The sequence below is a fragment of the Phoxinus phoxinus genome (genome assembly GCF_949152265.1).
Source record: "Phoxinus phoxinus genome assembly, chromosome: 1".
Lineage (NCBI taxonomy): Eukaryota > Metazoa > Chordata > Actinopteri > Cypriniformes > Leuciscidae > Phoxinus > Phoxinus phoxinus.
Window position 1 is genome coordinate 11,424,342 of NC_136876.1, and position 25,212 is coordinate 11,449,553.

Here is a 25,212-nt window from a genome sequence, read left to right on the forward strand (position 1 = left end):
GGCTGGCCGCGGTGGACAAGTCTGGCCTTCCTGGCAAGTTCAAGGCCTGGATTTACCAGCACGGCATTCTCCCTCGGATCCTATGGCCCCTCCTGGTGTATGAAGTCCCCATTTCAACGGTGGAAGGCTTTGAGATGAGGATTAGCAGGTTTCTGCGCAGGTGGCTGGGACTGCCTCGAAGCCTGAGCAGCATCGCTCTATATGGGCAGAACAACAAGCTGAAGCTTCCCATGAGCAGCCTGAGCGAGGAGTTCATGGTGACGCGGTCCAGGGAGGTCCTACAGTATCGGGAGTCCAGTGATCCAAAGGTTGCCCAGGCTGGGATTGAGGTCAGGACAGGGCGGAAGTGGAGGGCGGCCGTGGCAGTGGACGACGCAGAGTCAAGGCTACGGCAAAGGGTGTTGGTGGGCACAGTGGCACAGGGGAGAGCTGGCCTGGGCAGCAGAAGAACTCCTCGCTACGACAAGGCAGAAGGGAAAGAGAGGAGGTCCCTGATCCTGGAGGAGGTGCGTGCAGGAGTTGAGGAGAAGCGAGCTTGCCAGATGGCTGGGATGCGGCAACAGGGCGCCTGGACAAGATGGGAGCGAACAGCGGAGCGCAAAATCACATGGACTGAGCTTTGGAAGGCTGAACCCTACAGGATAAAATTCCTGATCCAGGCGGTCTATGACGTGTTGCCAAGTCCATCCAACCTTTTCTCCTGGGGAAAGGTGGAGACACCAGCATGCCCCCTCTGCCAGAGGAGAGGAACGTTGGAACACATCCTGAGCTGCTGTCCAAAAGCCCTGGGCGAAGGGCGTTACCGCTGGCGGCATGACCAGGTCCTAAAAGCCGTAGCGGATTCTATCTGCAGTGGAATTAGCCACAGCAAGAGCCTTCGCCCAGTGAAGACCGTAGCCTTTGTCAGAGCTGGGGAGAAGTCAACACCAGCTGCCCGGGGCACCTCCTCTGGCCTGTTGGCAACGGCGCGCGACTGGGAGCTGGCAGTTGATCTGGGCAAGCAGCTGAAGTTCCCTGAAGCAGTTGCCATAACAACATTAAGGCCTGACATTGTGCTCACCTCAGAGTCCTCCAAGCAGGTAATTCTCTTGGAGTTAACAGTGCCTTGGGAGGACCGTATGGAGGAGGCCAATGAAAGAAAGAGGGCAAAGTACTCCCAGCTTGTGGAGGGTTGCCGGAGCAATGGGTGGCGGGCAATATGCCAACCTGTCGAAGTGGGATGTCGAGGGTTTGTGGGCCATTCCCTTTGCAGGGCCTACAAAATGCTTGGCATCACAGGGGCGAGCCAGCGAAGGGCCATTAAGTTGGCCACTGATGCTGCAGAAGTAGCATCAAGGTGGCTGTGGATCAGGAGAGGAGAGGCATGGCGTGTAGGGTAGTAGCGCTACCTGGACATAAGCTGGGACTTGATCACCCCGGCTGGGTCGCCTAGGGGAGGGGGTCTGATTGTTGAAAGACCCGAAACCCCCCGTGATCCTAGGTTACATCACTGATGATATGTCCAGGTGCACCAGACGGTGTATCTAAAACCTACATGCACAGTTTTTATATATTATAAAAATATAGGCTATATTTCACACACGCATACATTCATAGCCTATACATAATTTTACATGAATATAGAACGTATTTGTTTAGCTTACACATTAACGCAATCAGCAATCTTTCTCCAACAGTCTTCTCTTGCTTTGGCAGCAGAGACCGTATTGTTTCGAGCTTGTAATACATATTTAAATTCATCGTAATTCTGAATGATTATCTCTTGCTCCTCCGCGGAAAAATATATATCGCTCTCGCTCTCTCCATATCGAACGCGATTGGTTGTTCGGTGCCAACGTCACTTTGGTATGTGCACGCGCTCGTGGATTAATCATTACTTAAGATCAAAGCCTGAGTTGACAGAGAAAGTTGATGAGCTGCGTCATGGTACCAATAAAGCCTGATTGCATCTGTTTGGTTTTGTCAACTCAAAACTAATCCTGTAACCCCGAGTTTGTTCAGCTACCTTCATGGTACAGGCCCCAGGACACGCTGATCTAATAACATTCCGATCAGAAGTGCGTTTACACTGTAAAAAAATTCTGTAAAAAAACAGCCAAATTTTACAGTAACATACTGTTTTTCATTAAAACAGTAATATACCGTAAAAAAATGCCTTCTGGGTGATATTTGTCGTTTTCGAGAAACTAGCCTACAGGAATATACTGTGAATTAACAGCGCTCAAAGTCGACACTAAGAGGCTGTGTTCCAAAATCACACCCTATACCCTCATTCACTATAGTTCACTAATACAGTCTACTTGACTGAGTGAATAATTTCATAGTTAATTCAGTTAATTTTCGAAGTTAATTGAGACACTGAGGAACACCTGCTGTTAACTATCAGAATCACTCCTCTATCAGAACAAGAGGAACAGAAAAATCTTAGCAAAAGATCTTAGCAGAGGAGGATTAAACAACTCCACAAAAAGCATTACCAGATTCACTTATTACTAACCTGACTTTATTTACATCTACAGAAGGACTTATTGAAAGGTGGCAGAGGTTTAATGTCATTTTATTTTCATTTGATGTTACCATGATGGTGATCAGTGTTTGCTTTAGTTGGACTCTTGACCTTTGAACTTAAGTTTTTCTTTGGCTGCGGTAGCTGTGTCTTAAAAATACATTTGCTATGGGGAAAAAGCTGAAAGAATACAGTATCATATGACTATGGCTGTTTGATAATGGTCTCAATCATCATATAGTGGCCCAATTCACTGATCTCATTTGTTGTCTAATAATATTATTGATGTTTCATATTTTTGCCTGAAATTTGGCATTTAGAAAGCATAGTACAAAAAAATCAGCCACCACTCCCAGCATGCATTGTAGCATGAATAAATTATGCAGCTGAATTGTCTGGTTATTTTCTTTAATTTGTACTTTTTGCTTTTATTTTTGCTGTTGGTTTTGTATTGACTTTTAGTAGCGTATTCTGTGATGTTCAGATTTTATGTTATCTTTTTTGTTTATTGTCACCATTGTTGAGATTCATTGGCTGTTGTTAACAAGCAGAATCACTGAAGGAGAAAACCATAATTGAAGTCACCATTATGGGGATCAGTGTGTGTTTTAGTTGGGCTCTTCACCCTTAAATTAATAACTTTAAGTTTTGTTTGGCTGCTGTACATGAGTTATATCAGCCAGATGAATAAATAGAAATGTTGATCTGATGTTGTGTTTCATAATTTCACAATTATTTGACTTGAATCACTGATCTCATGTAGAGTCCAATTTATGAGTCAAATGTATTTTATTAATTCTAGCTGCATAATATTATTAGCCTTTTCAATGAAATCCAAATGATCAAATAAATATAATATTAAAAAATATATGCGTTTTTTTTTTTTTTTTGCCGCACACAGACATCAAGATTTAGCGTATGAATCTCAGCAATGGTGACAACCTCGGATCATAAGCTCATTATTTATTCATGCAGCAATACATGATGGGAGCCATGAATGAGTTGTGATTGGTGCAACCCAGAATGCACTGCAATATGCTTTATAAATGTCACCATTGTTGAGATTCACAGGCTGATTCATGATGTCTGTGTTTTTTTTTTTTTGTACAAGAGAAGCTTTTTAGAAATTATTTGGATTACATTGTAAAAGTTAAAAATATTATGGTGTACAAGGCCAGTACTTCTATAGTTAATAAAGTTAACTTACAAAACAAATTGGACTCCATTTGAGTTCTGTGATTCAGGTCAAATGGTTGTGAAATAATGATTATGTTAAAACACAATCAAAACCATAAAATAACCGTTTGTTCATCTGCTGTTATTACTCACATACAGCAGCCAAACAAAAACTTAAAGTTCATAATTTAAGGATGAAGAGCCCAACTAAAACACACACTAATCTCCATAATGGTGACTTTAATTATGGTTTTCTCCTTCAGTGATTCTGCTTGTTAACATCAGGTATCTTCAATGTTGGCAATAACATATATTTTGTAAATTTTACTAATTTTAAATGGTTAACATTTAATGAATTAATTTGATTAATTATTACTCAATTCTAATTTGTTAAATTTAATTAATAATATTGCTTGTAATCTGTTGCCTCGTTTTTATTAATTAAATATAAATAAAATCTATGTTTTACTTTTTACAGTGTAACATTCAAAACGTAACCAGCAACACCTGATCTCAATTTTGTTGGCTTTGCTTCTTCCACAACAAATGTGTTTTATACATACACAGTTAAAGCAGCCAAATACTAACTAATGTTAAAGTCAAGGGTCAGGAGCCCAACTAAAGCAAACACTGATCTCCATAATGGTAATGTCAAATGAAACAAAACAACATTTAAACCTCTGTTAATTCTCAATAGGAATTTCAGTAGACGAAAAAATGAATTAAGTCAATCTGGTTAATGTAAGTGAAGCTGGTAATGCTATTTTTTAGAGTTGTTTAATCCTTCTCTGCTGAGATCTTCAGAGATTTCATGTCTTCTGTGGCTGAAGTAAGTTGTAGTTCTTGTGTTTCACTTTTTTTTCGCTGTCCTTGTCAGGTGTTCATCACTAATGCTCAATCATCAGTTAATTAATCACTGAATTATATAATTAACTTCAACACTGCTTCAGTGTTACTCCAACACCCTGTAGTGTGGACATACAAGTGTTCATTTAAAACTGAAGATTTTGCAGTGGGGTTTAAAGGGTTAAATGTGTCAAATAAAAAAAAACAGAGTGAAGTGTAATTTAACGGTAATCAACTGTAAATTAATTTACGGCTTAAAATTGTAGAAAAACAGCATTTTACTGGCAACCACAGCTGCCAGTAGATTACCGTAAAATCAAGGAAAAACAGCAATATTCTGTAAAATTTAACAGTCAGGTTTACTAAACAAAATAAGTTAATTTCACTGAAATATTAGTAAAAGTTCATAGAAAAAAGTTTTGCGAAGTCAATAACTGATAAAGAGAGTAAATATTAAACTGAAGTGTTTTATATGTTTTGCACAAGATGATACAGGAGAGATCTTTTAGTTTAATTAATGAGTTTTGTGGGTCACCATTGTGCTGGAGAGTAGAGCCTGTGCTTCAGTCAAAGATGAGCAGAATAACACTGATGTTATGCTGCCCGTTGCTTTATTTAAACGCAGGAACTGTAGTTGCTGATGCAGTGACAATCTCGTTGCTAAATACTTTAGCACATACATGTGTGCTACTGTTCGCTAACTGCAAAGATTTTAGTTAATGTCATGTTTTTAATTCATTCACGATTACACATTAGATGTTTGCAGTATTATATTAAGAGATATTCATTTTCAGTGGACTCAAATGAAGTTCACAATACTATCAGTTTAAATACTCGTTTTTAAACTTGAACTGTTTGAAGCAATCGGTTTCCCAAATGATACAAGTTACCTTCCATTGTATTTTTACAGTAACATGCTGTAAAAAAGGAGAGCTGTATAATAACGGTAGAGGCCTGTAAATTAACAGTACTTTGCTGGCAACCACAGCTGCCAGTAGATTACTGTTATTTTACAGCGCAATTTTTTACAGTGTACACTTGTCTTTTCAATGTGTATGTGGACAACATCCAGATACAGGTCGCATGTTAATGCCAAGTGTAAACGCAGCCATAGAGACAAGGGGGCGGGCTCATTTTACTCAGACGACCATTCAGTCTCTCAGGATCATTCTGAAGCTATTAAGCCACGCCCTAGCAACCATTTAGAGCACCTTAGCAACAAGTTCCATAGACTTCCATTGAAAGAGATCAAAGGAATATCTCCGGACTGAATTGTCATAGAAACATGAGCAGGGGCGTAGCACCAAATTTTGGGCCCTGGGTACAAACCATCTTGCTGGGCCCCCGTACCAAATACCATAGTGATACCAATGGGTGGGGTATTGCATTTTTATCATAAAAACACTTGAAATGTAAACAAAATAAGCCACACTCTTATTAATATATTTTTGTTTTATTGTCAAAAGTACTACTTACTGAGATGATAAAAGGTCTAGCAGGTCCAAACCTGGACTAAATCAAATATACTGTAAAGCAGTTCTGAACAATGACCATACCAAATGAGAAAAACTTTGGTCTGAACATTAATAAACACAAACTAATATATATATTGGTACCGGATCGTAATCGCTGCTTGCAGCTATATTTATATATATATATATATAAAAAACCGCCACCACGGTGCATTTAGGGTTCCTGTGCACAACGGGCAATAACGTAACTCCGCTTTGACTGTCGAGAAGAAGTCTGCTTTAGAGCTTGCATCAGTGTGGGTTCTGCAAAAGTGCGCATCGAGGGCACATATCAACCACAAAGTATGCGTGAACACCCTTCTGAAACCTAAAATGAAAAATTAGACACCCTACAGTCTCATGGACTTAATGGACACATGAAATCAGCAGCCATTGTAAGTACACAAGACCAAAAATGCATATGAAGTGTGGTATATATATATATATATATATATATATATATATATATATATATATATATATATATATATATATATATATATATATTTAAGTATATATATACAGTATATTACCTTTTTTAAGGGACAAGACACAGAGCATATGACTTGCCTGACCTGATTAGAACAGTGAAAAATAATAATAATAATAATCATTAAAACGAGAGAATTGTTCTGATTTTATGATACTCAAAATATTCCACAACAAATCCTTTAAATTTATTGATATTCAGAACAGAACAAGAATAAAAAAAATAACTATAAATAAATAAGCCAAAAATAAAATAAAAACGAAAGTAAGAGGTGTTGGGCTCACGTAACTCTCTCAAATTCAAAATGTTTAAACATTTGCATGTATGTATTTGGATGCTAAACTATTCTTTATCATAGGCTTTGTACTTCACTCACATTAGGTTGACTACTTTATGACGGCTATAATAAACAGGCTGCGATGTCAAGATTGCAATGCTGGAATATTTTGGTGTGTGTGTGTGTGTGTGTGTGTGTGTACGAGGCTTGATCGAAAAATGGAGACATAAAAACATACTCCGTAATTTTGTTCATACAAGACATCATTCAAACTGCAAGTGTTTCCTTATATTTGTGTACACTCGCAATAAAACACATTGTGCTTTTGTTCAACTATAAACTCTTGTCAAACTGTAACCTACAACTGTCACCCAACCAAAAAATCTCACACACACGCACGCACACACACACACAGTTTAAAAGCAGAAAATATTTATACAACCTCATTTAAAAACAGTCTGTCGGTGTCATCTTTTGGACATTCATCATATTGCATTGGTTTTAATTTCTTGTCCTCAAACAGAGCAGTAATCTGTTTATTTTTAAGCAGCAAAGATCAGCATCAGGAGTCAGATTTAATTTAAGAACAATATAGGCTATTGAACTCACAATTCAAGCAATCTACCCCGAACTATAGAGCCAGATCGAAAGAGAAACTAAGGCCTGGTTGAGACAAATATAATTTTACTTGCCCGACCTGATTAGAACAATGAAAAAAAAATAAAAAAAAATGCTTTTATAACATTTATTGTAAGCTGCTAGCGATAGTGCATTATAAATACATTAATCACGGTAACAATGTTGTGAAATCTAAACAAATGTGCTAAGCACTCACAAAAGAATCACAGTTAACAACTTAAAAATGGGGAGTTTTCATATTTTCTAACATATGATACAGTTAAACAACCTCACACGACGAGTGCTCTTTTCCTGAATACCATCACAACTGAAAATGTGGCATTGATTTCATACAACAGTTCAATAAATGCATAAAATGGAGTCACTTCCCAGCTAACAGACTTTTGTTATAAGAACGTTCTCCAAACGTTCAGTGTTGGTTCCGGGAATGTGAAAATGTCCAGTTTTCTTGACGTTAGAGGAACGTGTTTTAAAAGGTACACAGCAAAAACTCCAGTGTTAAATGGACTTTGGACTCCATGGATTGGAGTTTATTTGGCTCCAGCCTCAAGAGTGTAAAGTGTTAAATTAACACTGAAGAGTATTAAAGTTAATGAGATAATCAAGTGATTAATTGAGTGATGAATGAGCATTATTGAAGACACCTGATGTTAACAAGCAGAATCACCAAAAGGAGAAAATATAATTGTTAAGTCACCATTATGGAGATCAGTGTTTGCTTTAGTTGGGCTCTTGACCCTTAAACTACTAACTTTAAATTTTGTTTGGTTGCTGTATGAGTTACGACAGCTGGATAAACAAAGAGATAATGTGATCAGGTGCTGTTGGATGGAAAATTGTCATCATTTGACCTGAGTCACTAAACCTATAGTTACATTGTTGAATAAAGCAGCCCTCTAATTTTACAGCATATGGTTTTCAGCTCTTCTGTACAATCAAAAATAATTTTAACTAATAGTTGTTCTGATAAAAAAAAAAAAACAGACTTTGAACCAGTTTATTTGTTTAAACACACTTGACATCAATAATCAGCATATGAATCTCAACAATGGTGACAATAATAAAGCATGTGCATTCTGGGTACCACCAATCAAAACTCATCCATTGGCTCCCATCATGCATTGCTGTATGAATAAATTATGATCTGAATTGTCTTAGTAATTTCCATTTCCTAATTGAATATTATTTTTGTCACCATTGTTGAGATACATACACTGATTATTGATGTCTGTGTGAGCCTAAGAGAAAGATTTTTTATTTATTTATCAGAATATTTTTAATAACAAATCTTTTGGATAAATGTATATCGTCAATTGATTTTATGATGTAGATTCACTGTGATGCTATAATCAATAATATTAATCTAAATCAGAGATTAGGCTCTAAATGAGGTCAAACGATTATTATATTAAGACACGACCAACATCACTTGATCACCTTTTTTTGTCCATCTGTCTGTTGTAACTTAGTTACAACAGCATAACAAAATCTAAAGTTTAACATGTAAGGGTCAACTGGCCAACTAAAGTAAACACTGATCTCCATAATGGTGACTTACAATTCGATTGATTTTCTCCTTCAGTGATTCTGCTTGTTAACATCAGGTGTCTTCAATAATCCTCAATCATCACTCAATTAATCACATAATTATCTCATTAACTTTTACACTCTTGAGTGTTAATTCAACACTCATATTTTAACACTTTACACTCTTGAGGCTGAACCAAACAAACTCACAGGAGAGTTAATTTATAACACTGGAGTTTTTTCTGTGTACCTTTTAAAACACGTTCCTCTAACGTCAAGAAAACTGGACATTTTAACATTCCCGGAACCAACACTGAATGTTTGGAGAACGTTCTTATAACAAAAGTCTGTTAGCTGGGTTACATTTTAGATGCAATGTTGACTGTTTTTGTTCTGTTTCAGCAGCGAAAATAGTTAAACAAAGATCACAGCAGAACCATCACGCATCTCAGTGTTTTTCCATTAGTGAATGATTCCGCATTTTGAAAGAATCGCTTGACTCAAAGATTCAATGATCAATCCATAAAGATCTGTGTCATTCATGAATGACTCAGTCGTTCGAACAACTCGTTTGAAGGAATGAATCGATGACTCGCTCATTAAGACGGTCGCCTGGCGACATCTAAAGGAGGTTTAGTGTTATGTTTAAAAGTAGCCTATCATTCTTTCCAACGATTGTTAATTAACTTATAATTAAAACAATCTTATAACATTATTTAATGCATTGTTATTTTTCAGTGTAAAATATTTAATTTGATCAGCCACAGGGTAACAGTCCTGGGTACACTTACAACAGGGTAAGTGTCTTATTATTCTAAATAATTTAATTTATTGATCAAATTTAGAAATTAAAAATGAAATATGAAGCATACATTTAATAAGACTAGGGTGTGACTAAGGTTCAGATATTACAATATACAGATTTAAATATATCATCGTGCTCCACCGTCGATTTGATGTGTGTGTGTGTGTGTGTCATTGTACTGTCATTGTACTGTTTTGTTGTTTTCCATTAGGAATAATAGGCTATTGAACTCACAATTCAAGCAATCCCAACCCCGAAATGGCGCTATGTTTAAAATGAAACTAAAATGCTCACGGCTGCACGGGCAATAACGCGTTCACGGCGAGGAACGAGCAGAACAGAGTGAGTGTTATTTAGTTCATTCCTACTAGAGGTCCGTATTGTACTTTTGCTTTAAAGTTAGCGATTTAAAAGCCCCCGCCGGTGTCACATATCATTTAACCAGAGGGAGATATTATCACATTCACTAATATATTTATATATAAATACAATAAACAATGGGCCACAAGAACACAAGAGGGCATTGCCAAAAGTTTCAGGACATCTGCATTTACATGCACATGAACTTTAATGCCATCCCATTCTTAATCCGTAGGGTTTAATATGGAGTTGACCCAGCCTTTGCCGCCATAACAGCTTCAACTCTTCCGGGAAAGCTTCCGCAAGGTTTAGGAGTGTGATTATGGGATTTTTTTACCATTCTTCTAGAAGTGCATTTGTGAGGTCAGGCACTGATGTTGGACGAGAAGGCCTGGCTCGCAGTCTCTGCTCTAATTCATCCCAAGCTGTTTTATCAGGTTGAGGTCAGGAGTCTGTGCAGGCCACACTGTAAAAAATTGCTGTAAAAAAACGGCCAAATTTTACAGTAACATACTGTTTTTCATTAAATATTTATATTAAATAAAGTGATATTTGTCGTTTTCGAGAAACTAGCCTACAGGAATATACTGTGAATTAACAGCGCTCAAAGTCGACACTCAGAGGCTGTGTTCAAAATCACACCCTATACCCTCATTCACTATTGCCTAGTTCACTAATATAGTCCACTTGACTGAGTAAATAATTTCATAGTTAATTCAGTTAATTTTCGAAGTTAATTGAGATACTGAGGAACACCTGCTGTTAACAATCAGAATCATTGAAGGAAAGAGGAACAAGAGGAACAGAAAAAAGATGAAATCAAGATATAATAAATTAAATCTTAGCAAAAGATCTTAGCAGAGGAGGATTAAACAACTCCACAAAAAGCATTACCAGATTCACTTATTACTAACCTGACTTTATGTACGTCTACAGAAGGACTTATTGAAAGGTGGCATAGGTTTAGATGTCATTTTATTTTCATTTGATGTTACCATGATGGTGATCAGTGTTTGCTTTAGTTGGACTCTTGACCTTTAAACATTAGTTTTTCTTTGGCTGCGGTAGCTGTGTTTAAAATACATTTGCTATGGCAAAAAAGCTGAAAGAATACAGGATCAGATGATTATGGCTGTTAGATAACGGTCTCAAATATCACATAGTGGCCCAATTCACTGATCTCATTTGTTGTCTAATGTTATTATTAATGGTTTATATTTTTGATTTTGGTGATACTGTAATTTTACAGAATTACATTTTTCAGATATTTGCCATTTAGAAAATATGACTGATTTTAGAAAACTTTATACCAAGAACATTTAGAATTTCCAGATCAACCAGACACACACATATATCAATAATCGGAGTATGAATCTCAACAATGGTGACAATCATAAGTTTTATGCTGCAATGCATGTTGGGTACCAGCATAGTACAAAAAAAATCTGCCATGACTCCCAGCATGCATTGCAGCATTAATAAATTATCCATCTGAATTGTCTGGTTATTTTCTTAAATTTGTACTTTTTGCTTTTATTTTTGCTGTTGATTTTGTGTTGACTTTTAGAAGCGTATGATGTTCAGATTTTATGTTTTTCTTTTTTGTTGATTGTCACCATTGTTGAGATTCATTGGCTGATTCTTGATGTTTGTGTGTGTCTAACTGAAACCATAGTTCAACATTCTTTAATGAATGATGAGTTTAAAAATCCTTCACAACCAATTGCGTAGCAGTGCTTGGTCTTTTGCTGTAGTTTCACAGTGTAGTAATACTAAATTAAGTTGTATTGATAAAGACATTTTTGATAAGTGATTAGAAACTAATTTAGATCAGTGAGTCAAGCATTATATGATGACATAATATTCAAATCATGACCAGCAACACTTAATATCGTTTTTGTTGGCTTTGCTTCTGCCACAGCAAATGTGTCTTATAAATACATAATTAAGCCAGCCAAATAAAAACTAATGTTAAAGTCAAGGGTCAGGAGCCCAACTAAAGCAAACACTGATCCCCATAATGGTAATGTCAAATGAAACAAAACAACATCTAAACCTCTGTTAATTCTCAATAGGAATTTTAAGTAGACGTATGAAAAAATTAATTAAGTCAATCTGGTTAATAATAAGTGAAGCTGGTAATGCTATTTTTAGAGTTGTTTAATCCTTCTCTGCTGAGATCTTCAGAGATTTCATGTCTTCTGTGGCTGAAGTAAGTTGTAGTTCTTTTGTTTCAATTTTGTATCTTCTTGTTGTTTCTCTGTCCTTGTCAGGTGTTCATCACTAATGCTCAATCATCAGTTAATTAATCACTGAATTATATAATTAACTTCAACACTGCTTCAGTGTTACTCTACACCCTGTAGTGTGGACATACAAGTGTTCATTTAAAACTGAAGATTTTGCAGTGGGGTTTAAAGGGTTAAATGTGTCAATAAAAAAAAACAGAGTGAAGTGTAATTTAACGGTAATCAACTGTAAACTAATTTACGGCATAAAACTGTAGAAAAACAGCATTTTACTGGCAACCCAGCTGCCAGTAGATTACCGTAAAATCAAGGAAAAACAGCAATATTCTGTAAAATTTAACAGTCAGATTTACTATACAAAATAAGTTAATTTCACTGAAATATTAGTAAAAGTTCATAGAAAAAAGTTATGTGAAGTCAATAACTGATAAAGAGAGTAAATATTAAACTGAAGTGTTTTATGTGTTTTGCACAAGATGATACAGGAGAGATCTTTTAGTTTAATTAATGAGTTTTGTGGGTCACCATTGTGCTGGAGAGTAGAGCCTGTGCTTCAGTCAAAGATGAGCAAAGTAACACTGATGTTATACTGCCCGTTGCTTTATTTAAACACAGTAACTGTAGTTGCTGATGCAGTGTCAATCTCGTTGCTAAATACTTTAGCACATACATGTGTGCTACTGTTCGCTAAATGCGAATTGCATAGATTCTAGTTAATGTCATGTTTTTAATTCATTCACGATTACACATTGGATGTTTGCAGTATTATACTAAGAGATATTCATTTTCAGTGGACTCAAAGTAAGTTCACAGTACTATCAGTATAAATACTCGTTTTTAAACTTGAACTGTTTGAAGCAATCGATTTCCCAAATTATACGAGTTACCTTCCATTGTTTTTTACAGTAACATACTGTAAAAAAGGAGAGCTGTATAATAACGGTAGAGGGCTGTAAATTAACAGTACTTTGCTGGCAACCACAGCTGCCAGTAGATTACTGTTATTTTACAGCGCAATTTTTTACAGTGGTCAAGTTCCTCCACACCAAACTCGCTCATCCATGTCTTTATGGACTGCAGTCATGTTGGAACAGGAACATCCCCAAACTGTTCCCACAAAGTTGGGAGCATAAAATTATCCAAAATGTCTTGGTATGCTGAAGCATTAAGAGATCCTTTCACTGGAACTAAGGGGTCAAGCCCAACCCCAGAAAAACAACCCCACACCATAATCCCCCCTCCACCAAACATTACACTTGGCACAATGCAGTCAGGCAAGTACCATTCTCCTAGCAACCGCCAATCCCAGATTCGTCCATCGGATTGCCAGACAAAGAAGCGTGATTGGTCACTCCAGAGAACACGTCTCCACTGCTCTAGAGTCCAGTGGCGGTGTGCTTTACACCATTGCATCCAACACTTTGCATTGCACTTGATGTAAGGTTTTGATGCAGCTGCTCAGCCATAGAAACTCATTACATGAAGCTCTCTACGCACCGTTCTTGAGCTAATCTGAAGGCCACACGTAGTTTGGACTGTAGCTATTAACTCTGCAGAAAGATGGCGACTTCTGCGCACTGTGAGCCTCAGCATGCGCTGACCCCGCTCTGGGATTTTACGTGGCCTACCATTTCGTGGCTGAGTTGCTGTTGCTCCCAATTGCTTCCACTTTGTTATAATACCACTAACAGTTGACCGTGGAATATTTAGTAGTGAGGAAATTTCATGAATGGACTTATCAACCTATGGGCAACCTATCACCGTACCACGCTTGAATTCACTGAACTCCGGAGAGTGACCCATTCTTTCACAAATGTTTGTAGAAACAGTCTGCATGCCTAGGTACTTGATTTTATACAAATGTGGCCATGGAAGTGATTGGAACACCTGAATTCAATGATTTGGAGGGGTGTCCCAATACTTTTGGCAATATAGTGAATATGTAACACCAATGAAATAACACAACAGGCTGAACCCATTTGGATTTGGATTAAAAAAATCATGGTGGATGGCTAAACGCTACAGCAAGGACCCTACGACAGAGACGTGGAAATTTGGACTGAAAAGGAAGAGTACTCTTGTTTAAAGAAGTTGGCGCCGAAGGTGACTCGAAAATTTAAAATAAACATGTTAAAATCAGAGACGAGGCGTCAAAACTCAGCCAGAGGATACAGAGTTTAGAAATAACAGTCAGGAAGAGGGAACAAACAGAACGATACTGGAATGACTCTGGTGGATGTGGCTTCAGGGCGGAGCCAGTATGTAAATGAGAAGAGCAAAAGAGGAGAGACCGACGCCCACACTTCCTGCCGCCCATCACTCAAAGCGACTGTTTGCTTAACGTCCCTCTGCTCCTTCCAGACAATTCCCCGCCTCCGTCGCCCTGCTCTCCGTCAGACATCCTGTTCTTTCCTCTATCTGTTCCTCACATCCAGAGGAGAGGAGATGCAAAATATATATATATTTTGTTCAACAGAAGAAAGAAACTCATACAGGATTGGATCAACATGAGAGTAAATGATGAAAGAATTTCCATTTTTGAATGAACAATCCCTTTAAGAGCATTTCTGAGAATATTTACACATACAAATATTGGAAACATGAAGACTGTAAAAGATGAAAGAAACTCAATCCAGACCTACAGGAGTAACTTTTACTGACTTTTGACCTGTAAGATCCTCAGAGAGGAAGAACAGCAGAAGAATGGAAAGAGTGTGTCAGTGAAGGTGGTTGTGAATGTGTGTAGATGTGTGTTAGTTACAGGATCAGAGAACGACACCGTTCCTTTGTCATAGTCCAGAACAACTCTCACACGCTCAAGATCCTGTTCAACAGGAAAACCAGACCCAGTCAGTCCGTACCGGCCACACCAGACATCAGTGTTAAAGAAAACACGTCCCTTCCTCTGGTTTGATTCTGTAGTTACTCCAAGACTCCACCATTCACTCTCTTTAACCTCCACATCCCAGCTGTGTGTTCCTGAGTTAAAACCCTCTGAACCCAGAACACAGTGATACCAGTCAAATCTCTCTGGATTATCAGGAAGAGGTTGTTTGTTCTCTCTCCATGTCACACTGGTCAGATCATCAGACAGGGCGAGAAATGGATTTGCAGTTTTTGGATCCAGAATCACAGGAGCTGATGAGACACAATCAACAGCTTTTATTCTGATCTTCATATAATCATCAAGAGTGAACTGAACACTCGTTATTATGAATAAAAGACAGATTATTATAAATTATGACACTTGTCCTATTGATCAAACATTCAGAAATTTCCTCTGATCACTGTCAGTTTTTTAGTTACACACTCATTTTTATGATCAGTGTGGCATCAGCGACTAAAATTAAATGTGTGATTCAAACAATCAGAGATGTTGAGATCAAAAACTGTATCTGTAAAAATTCTGTTCAAAATCATGTTATCATGTTCATTAAACTGGGTCTTAATGTGTGTGTATTTGTTTTAAATAATTTTAAACCAGAGTGAATGAACAGCGCTCTCTTCCTCTATCACTTGAGTAAAGCACTTTAACTTCCCATCGCTCCGAGTGTGTGTGTGTGTGTGTGTGTGTGTGTGTGTGTGTGTGTGTGTGTCAAGTCAAGTCAAGTCAAGTCAAGTCAAGTCAAGTCACCTATAGAGCTTTTAACATAGATTTTTTCAAAGCAGCTTTACAGATTAGGAAATTACAGTAACAGAGATTTTGGCTTTACAGCAGCTCTAGAATAAAGTTATTGTCCAGCTAAAGTTAGTTTTGATTGATTGATTCACTTTCGTTGCAAAGATCATTATTAATTTAAGGGCTGCTTACAAGACACTGTTCTAACAGAAAACCCTCAACGCGCTCCGGCCCGCTCATCCGCACAAAACAGAGTCTGGTGGCTCGAGAACGCAAACCCTGAAATAGGTTCTAAGGTGCAAGCCTTGAAATTCTTTGACAAAAAAAGTTTATCTTTGTTTGCCCAAACCCACGAAAACGCAGATGACATTCACATGCGTATTACGCGTTTAGTCCATAGGTATGCACGTTTGAATATAAAGCGTGTAATCCTTCTTTACAAACCAACCCTCAACAAACTACCTGTCAAACTGAAATAATATAGTAGCCTACTTTTGTGTCATGAAAAACCCATGCAAGAAAGAAGAAATATTCTTCTTTGAAAAACCTGCCCATTTTGCCCTGCCCTGATTTCCAGTGTGTAACAGCAGATCTTCTGCAGACTCACTGTTTTGAACGATGTCCTGCATCTTCTTCCAGACTCTGAACGGCAGGTTGCCCAAGTATCGTGACACATGAATCAAAGCTCCAGAAGCCATCTGTGGATCCGGCTGTGAGATCTGGACTCTGGAAGAACATTCAGGAGTCAGAACTGCAGTGGATCAGATCCAGAGAGACCAGAGACACCAGCAGATCACTCACCTTTCCATTGAGACTGGAAACTCCTGCAGAACAAACACACCATTATCATCAAGAACTCAATCAATCAATCAATCAATCAATCAATCAATCAATCAATCAATCAATCAATCAATCAATCAATCAATCAATCAATCAATCAATCAATCAATCAATCAATCAATCAATCAATCAATCAATGATGTGAAATCAGACCTTCAGAAAGCAGACGTCATTGGCTTTCATCATCTCCTCCATGTCTTTGATTGTGTGTGAAAGATCTGAGATGTGTGTGTTCATCTCCTCCAGCTTTTCCTTCATCATCTGCTTCTTCTGCTCCTCTTCCTCCCTCAGTGCAGTGATTGTAGCTTCTTCTTCATCTCTGAGGAACTGATGAAGCTTCTCAAACTGCTGTTTAATCTCACGCTCTGTGTGCTCAGCTTGAGACTGAAATCACAATCACATTCACTTCAATAATCTCAAATGCAACTGATTCTGGAGCAGCGTGAAGAGTGAGTGGGGAAATGTGGGTTAGTGAACTACAACTTTAACTTTCTAAAGTACTAGCACTGTAGTAGTAGTAGATGTTCTTTAGGGTAAAAATACACATTATCAATGAATCATCAGGTAGAAGGATTTGGGCTGCGTTCCAGTCCACTTTTAGACATGCATTTGCAAACTTTCCTAAGCACTTCCCCTGGGGGGAATCCCTGCCGCCATTTTGAAGTGTGTTCCACTTCGTGAAGTTTATATGGACAGACCCTCGCTGCTCGCTCCCTCGATTTTGACAGTGGGAGCGAGTCATATGTACACTTCAGGCAGCTCCATATACCAGAATGCAACACGATTGTGATGTCAACACATATTGCGTTTAATTTACCCCACCACAAACAACTCTATGACATATTAATTATAAAATAAAATAAAAACTCAAACACACCTATATAGAATGCTGCATTAAACAATTTCGTAAGGGAAACAAATAAATAATAAATCAACCCATAGTGGATTCTTGGGCTGAATTCCAGTCCAAAATTGTCATGCCCTTCACTTGCTAACTTCCCTCCGTCTCATTCACTCGGATGTACGTCATTGCTTACGTTGAACGCGTGCCACTACTGGCGGAAACTGCAATGGGCTGAACTAGAACGTCCTAAGGCCTTGATCACTTGGAATCAGCTATGGAGTTGATTTATTATTTAAAACGTTCCCTTTGAAAATTAGTTTAATGCAGTATCCAAATGTATATAGGTGTGTTTGAGTTGTTTTAAATAAAAAATATATAATTGATATATAATTGAGTTGTTTGTTGTGGTGGTGATTAGACAAGATCTGTGGTGACGTCACAATCGTACTGCATTGTGGGACATATAGGGGCCTGAAGTGTACATATGAAGTAGACTCGCTCCCTCTGTCAAAATCAAGGGAACGAGGGTCCGTCCATTTAAACTTCCCTCATCCACTTCATGAAGTGGAATGCACTTCAAAATGGCGTTCCAATTCAGCCTATTGCAAAGGTTCCGCCAGTAGTGGCACTCATGCAACGTAATAATAATAATAATTTGTTACATTTATATAGTGCTTTATCTGAGACCTCAAAGCGCTTTACACAGAAGGGGGGAATCTCCTCAACAACCACCAATGTGCAGCATCCACTTGGATGATGCGGCGGCAGCCATATTGCGCCAGAACGCCCACCACACACCAGCTTACTGGTGGAGAGGAGACAGTGATGCAGCCAATCAGTGTATGGGGATGATTAGGAGACCATGATGGACAGAGGCCAATGCTCTTTTTCAAAGGACATCTTGGGATTTTCAATGACCACAGAGAGTCAGGACCTCGGTTTAACGTCTCATACGAAGGACGGTGCTCTTTGTCAGTATAGTGTCCCCGTCGCTACACTGGGGCATTAGGACCCACACAGACCACAGGGTGAGTGCCCCCTGCTGGCCTCACTAACACCTCTTCCAGCAGCAACCTGTTTTTTCTCAGGAGGTCTCCCATCCAGGTACTAACCAGGGCTGGGTTTCCCAAAAGCATCGTAAGCCTAAGTTGATCGTAGAGACCATTGGTGGCAATTGTTCTACGATCAACTTAAGCTTACGATGCTTTTGGGAAACCCTGCCCAGGCTCAGCCCTGCTTAGCCTCAGTGGGCAACCAGTCTTGGGCTACAGGGTGATATGGCTGCTGGCTATACGTAAGCAATAACGTAAGCAATAACATAAGCAATAACGTAAGCAATGACGTACATGACGAGTGAACGAGGCGGAGGGAAGTTAGCGAGTGAAGGGCATGAACATTTTGGACTGGAACGCAGCCAGTGTCAGCAATGTCTGTTGCACTAAAAGTTTGTTGCGCTCATGAATTTTAATCACATTGTCTGCATTCGCCCAAACTAATTCGCTAAAATCAAAATATGGAAGGTGAGCGCTACCCAATTGGATTAGTGTTGAGCATTAGTCCACTCCTCTGCTGAATAACCAGGCGCTTGATCATCTTTATACACAAACAGTTGTGTGTTTCAGTCAATAAAGGAACATGTAATTATGTCTGACAAATCAATTCAGTTAATCAAACTTGTGCTTATGCCAAAATAATCAATCCTCACCTTAATGTGTCGAACGGTTTTCTCAAACTCTTCTTTATTCTTTTCATTGTGTTGAAGTTTCTCTTGTAAGGACTTCAGTGCTGTATTGAGCTCCTCCTAGAATTTAAAGAGAAAACATAAGGCACCAGAAATTTATTTAATTAGATGTACCCACATAGCAATGTTTTCTGGCTCAGCTCCAGTCCTCACAGAGCATTTTCCCTCAGCCCACATGCTGCAAAGAATGACGGCCCTGGAGTGGCACAGATATGGATTAAAGAAAAGAGCTACACATGAGCCATAACTGGCCCGAGTCTCAGCCCATTACTGACACATAACTGGGTCTGCACTGGGCCTGCACTGGGCCTGAATAGGTTTTAATGTTGGTACCGATTCTCAGCCTTAAGTAAACCAGAAACCCACATTTCACGAGTTCACACTTACGACTGATCAGAGAGTAACCGGTTATGCGTATTTGGCGTGCTGTCCGGGGGGAAGGCTCCGAGCTCGGAAATCGGGCCCGAACCCAGAGTACTCCCCCCCGTCTCTGGTTAGGAAGATAACCAGGCAAGTGTGAGGAGATGGGGTGGTGGAGGGATGCTGAAAACTGTCGAGGAATATGGGTGAGTCGACTGCGTATATTTAAAGGTTTTACTCGTGCTGATTGAGTGGACCTGTTGATTACTGATTGATGACCGCTGGTTGGAATGACTTGATTGCTTGATCATTAGAACGTGTTCCTTCCGAACCTTGTTAATAAAACATAATTTAAGGAAATTTATGTTGCACTTCATTTAAATTAGGATATTTTACTTTAATTTTAAGGTTTATGTTTGGCAACCGCTGCTGGCAGATGCCAGTCATTCGTCCATCCCGTCCCCCGATCAGTAGTGAGAAAGGAAATAAATATCCAAGACATGAATAAAATACTGTGTATTTCATGACAGCATATTAATAAAATTATGCCCCATGATAAACAAAATGAATGAAATATTGAATGATTGGTTAAATTATCACAGAAATTTTCAATTCAATATTTTGAACTGTAGTATTGTTTAAAATTAAACTTTGAAATGCCAAGTCATAACAGATAAAACGTTATAATTTAAAATGAAGTAAAATGTTGCCCCGTTTACACGAAGGGAAGACGCAGATATTTCCCAGAAAACGATTCTTCTAAAAACTCCGGCCAAAGTGGAGATTTATGTGTTGCGGGTTATGTGTTTTATTAAAAATTTTTATTAAAGCGGGTTATGTGTTGCCGTGTCAACTGGGAGAAACAGGGTTTTAGGTTCTCAAACGTCCCATTATGCGCCAAAAAATGCTTAACGTCATGTGAGCGCCCTATGTTAGTTTGTTACTGATCATGGATGCTGTTAAGGTGGTACTCATTTTTACTTTTGTGCAAACGCTTTTGGCCTGTTTGCATTTGCAAATACAACTGCTCTACTATTTCGCGATGTATTTGTTGTTTTGAAAGGAACAGGAAGTCGCTCGTGTTATTCGTTGTTGTCGATTCTGAGGATTCTGATTGGCTTGCATGGCTTTATCCTTCTCCCTACACTGCTGCCCATAGATTTGGCATAGTTATGATGGCGCTCGACGGCGTATTTATGCGGGTTGATGTAAAAGACGACTTTTTTGAAAATGATGTTGTGTGCACAATGTTATTATTGAAAACGGAGAGAGGGGGATATTCATTTTTCTAAATACCCGGCTGTGTGTAAATGTGGCCTGTAAGTCAGTCAAGTCAACTGCATTAAAGTGCACTTAATTGGCCTTAATTCCTGATTTGGAGCAGTTGATCACTGGATTGATCTGAGACACACTCCTCACACACAATCGGCCTCATGTTGTTTGCCGTGATCATACTCTGCCACACATGGCCCAGATCTGGCTGACAGAATACATGCCATTGCCGACAGGAGGCCAGCAGTGCCAGCGTGAGGACACAACCGAGCCAAGATCGCTTGCTATGTGGGATAATACATAAGCTAAAAGTGTTTATCCTCATCTGTAAATCTGTCTTACCTTAAAAGCTGGAACCACTTCACCGATGGGTCTGAATGTGTGATTTAGGTGTTTCTGTGAATCTCTGCACACTAAACACACAGGCTGTTTGTCTTCCAGACAGAAGAGTTTGAGTTTCTCACTGTGTAAACTGCAGATCTCCTCAGATCCTGATGAACGCCTCTCATTTCTCTCCTCCAGGAACGACTCACACAAGTTCTTTAATGCTAGATTTAATGGAAGACGCTCTTTTGAGGATCTTCTCCTGCAGACAGGACACTCCTGAGTTTCCTTGATACTCCAGAACAGTTGAAGACACTCTTTACAGACACTGTGACTACATGACAGAAGAACAGGAGCCTTGAAGATTTCACAACACACGGGACAAGAAATATCCTCTTCAGATAGTGTAGCCATTTGCACTGTTTGAGCTCCAGCAATCTGAGCTTAACTTTCACTTTCTAAACGATGGTATCAAAAATAAATAACCACAAAAATCACAAAGATCTGCTGTCTGTTCAGAAAAAAAACTTTGCAAAGATCCTGATTGAAAGAGTTTATCTTCCTTCATTGATCGCTGATTCTTTTTTGCCTTTGTTGAAAGAGAAGAGTCAGTGTGACAGGTGAAATAAATCAGTGTATTCCTGGTTTGTGTTGTAAAAGGGTGGAGTTTCTGATGACCTTTAAACAGGTCAGAAAGGAACATCAAGGTTTCTTCAGGTTAAATTTTAACAAAATGCATTCAAAATGAACTCACAATCAAGTAATAAACACACGTCTGCTTATCGTGCTGATTGTCGGTGTTTGGAGACGCGTGAAAAAGAGTGAAAAAGTATCCAATGAAAAAAAGCAAGATAATAATGACGGTGAATCAATGAAGCATGTAGACTATGTGAAAAGTGAGAAAGATTGTTTGTAGCAACAACAAAACAAGATCACTAGCAGAATACACAACATGTAATGCAAACATGAACGAACTGAACATAATAACTTGGAAATAAATGCACAAGTCGCACACAAAACAACAGGAAGGAACACAGAGGAACCATAGAGATGAAAGAGACTGAACCGGACCAAGTCAATGAGAGGCACTGAAACCTTAAAAAAATAACCAGATGCTGATTAGATGGATATTGTAATGTCAAATCACCGAGAGATCTGGATGCTTTGAAGAGAAACGACATGGGAAAATCACATAGTAAACTAGGAGCAAATTCAGTCCACAAGATGTCGTGCTTGTGTTGAAGAGTAGAGACTGTGTTTAACTCAAGGAGAAGAAACATTGATTATGCTGCATGTTGCTTTATTTAAAAGGGAGTGACTGACTTGCAGTGATGTCTGTTTGCTGCTTAGTTAACGATGTTTTAAATTCATTCAGTTACATTTCAGATACACAAAGTATTTGAAAAGTAGTCAAGTTACCTTAATTTATAGTGCTTTTAACAATATAGATTGTTTCAAAGCAGCTTTACAGTGATATTAGGACATTAAAGTAAAATTTTCATATGTACTGGTGCAAATTATCTTCATATCAATTCAAATGACGTAGTATATATATTTACAGTACACTTAAGCTGTACGAGATGGATCGAGAGCAACTGCAAGATCTCTTTGAGTCGTTCTTCATATTCATAATCATCTGAGAATGAGGAGCGCATTTCTCCTGTTGGCTCTTCTGATTGGTGTTCACACCTTTTACATTGAAGAAAAACAAAATTCAAAAAATCATCAAGATATCACAAACATAGCCATTTTACGTGCTACTGCAAAGGTCTGCGAGAGCGTTGAAGGCTTCGAAAAGGTATGAATATATACATGATCTATGTGTGTGTGAGAGAATAATTCATATATTGGACACCGTGTTGAGCTGCAATTATTAAAAATCATTAATAACACACATTTAATATTTATGAAGTCTTGATATTTACATGCATTATTGTTCACAAGAGAAAGAATAAACCAACCAAATGTTGCGCATAATTGACAGAATAAAAAAATAATAAAAAAAATACAATACCAGACACTGGTATTGATGATGACATGATGATGTCGGATGTATTTCTTTAAAATATATGGCATCGATAATATAATTGCAATACTCAGTGACAAAACATCAAATTTATGTGCTAACTATATATAGATCAAACAAAGTACACATCAAAATCCCCAGTGTTAAATTAACACTGCTCAGTGTTTATATGAGTCCAGACTCGGAGAGTGTTAAATGAACACTGAAGTAGTGTAAAAGTTAATGAGATAATTAAATGATTAATTAAGTTATGATTGAGCATTATTGAAGACACCTGATGTTTACAAGCAGAATCACTGAAGGAGAAAATGAATGTAAAATGGTCACCATTATGGAGATCAGTGTTTGGTTTAGTTTGGCTTACTTAACCCTTACTTAATTAACTTCAGATTTTGTTTGGCTGTTATACGTGTGTGATAACAGTCAGATGAACAAAGAGAAAAGGTCATCCGATGGTTTTGGTTGTGTTTTAACATAATCAATAGTTGACCTGAAGCACTGAACTCATTGAGAGCATAATTTCTGAGTTAAGTTTACTTTATGAATTATAGCTGCACTGTCCTTACAGAGTATGCCTTTTCAATTAAACTCCAAATGATCAATTACAAAAAAAAAAAAAAAAACTTGTTAAAAGTATTTCAGGTTGGCACACACTGAAATCAAGAATTAGCGTATGACTCTCAACAATGGTGACAAACAGATCACCTCTGAACATAAGCTCATTATTTATTCATGCAGCAATGCATGATGGGAGCCATGAATGAGATTTGATTGGTGGCATCCAGAATGCTCTGCATAATGTTTTATAATTGTCACCATTGTTGAGATTCAGAAAACTATATCATCTGATCATCTTTGTTTCTGGCTTCCTTTACAACAAATTATGTGTTTCAGTAAACACTGTTACAAAGACCACAAACTTGCATAAAAAAAGCTCCAACTCTGATAAACTCTCCTGCCTGTAGCTTTCTAGTAAACCTGAATACATTGATTGGGTTCAGGCGAGTTACTTTCACTCGCTCTTACGAGTCATCCCTACCAGAAGCCTGCGATCGGTCAATGAGCGGCGGCTCATGGTACCATCACAGAGAGCCACAAAATCACTCTCCAGAACATTCTCATTCACGGTAGTGGAATGATCTCCCTACCCTCGTCCGGAATGCAGAATCCCTGACAACATTCACAAGACAACTGAAAATTCAATTATTTAAAATTTGATGTTCACATAAATCTGACAACTAACAAGACTTTTTTTGTGTGTGTTTTTATTTAGCCAAAACCACTGAATACAGAGACACTGGCAAGGTCCTGCAAAAAAAAAGCATTTGCTAACAACTTTGACACAGGCATAAAGATCATTTCCTATTACAATCAACAAACAGACACTGACCATCCTTTCAGTGCGAAATATCATTTTCACGGCGAGGCATTTCTGGACGGTAAAGCACTCATAATTAAGGGACTGGACACAATCACAACTTACATGAAAAATCTGAATTTTGAAGATGCACGAAAGACGCTTTGGCAAATCCTGCACACTTTACAGGTGAGTCAGATGCAAAGCTGCGATAAATATAAGATCAAGACTGACAGCCTTCTACAGCCACAGTAACTGGATTGAGATGGGAAACACCGAACCCTACACTGCCCTGATCAATTTAGAAGAGAACATACCCAACCCTGCAGGTATGTAGCCTTAGAATGGGACCAAATGTACCCTGAGCAGAGTTAAATTACACAACAAAATCCTGTGCTAGTTAGTGTCTGCCCAGATCCGGCCCACATCCAGTATGTGTGGAA

At 38.3% G+C, this 25,212-nt stretch overlaps 2 protein-coding genes across 2 annotated transcripts in view; one reads left to right on the top strand and one right to left on the bottom strand.

Annotated features, from left to right (window-relative positions):
• The window catches only part of LOC307000842 (CCN family member 1), a 249,198-nt gene that overhangs the window by 155,116 nt on the left and 68,870 nt on the right, over positions 1-25,212 (top strand). The gene's annotated exons all lie outside the window — the stretch shown is intronic.
• Positions 14,960-21,814, bottom strand: LOC307000740 (E3 ubiquitin-protein ligase TRIM39-like). The gene is made up of 6 exons (XM_079616553.1): positions 21,405-21,814; positions 19,395-19,490; positions 16,999-17,229; positions 16,807-16,829; positions 16,613-16,731; positions 14,960-15,524 (listed from the first exon to the last, which is right to left on the bottom strand). Exons 1-6 carry the CDS (start codon positions 21,798-21,800, stop codon positions 15,040-15,042), a joined length of 1,350 nt encoding a protein of 449 aa, XP_079472679.1. The 5' UTR covers positions 21,801-21,814; the 3' UTR covers positions 14,960-15,039.

What these genes read in the sequence shown, in the direction of transcription:
- LOC307000740 (XM_079616553.1), bottom strand. Translation starts at nt 21,800, where the DNA reads ATGGCTACACTATCTGAAGAGGATATTTCTTGTCCCGTGTGTTGTGAA. An exon ending in AAGTGGTTCCAGCTTTTAAG is followed by an intron (nt 19,491 to 21,404) that starts GTAAGACAGATT and finishes TTTAAATTCTAG; the next exon opens with GAGGAGCTCAATACAGCACT. An exon ending in GCAGGACATCGTTCAAAACA is followed by an intron (nt 15,525 to 16,612) that starts GTGAGTCTGCAG and finishes GTGTCTCATCAG; the next exon opens with CTCCTGTGATTCTGGATCCA.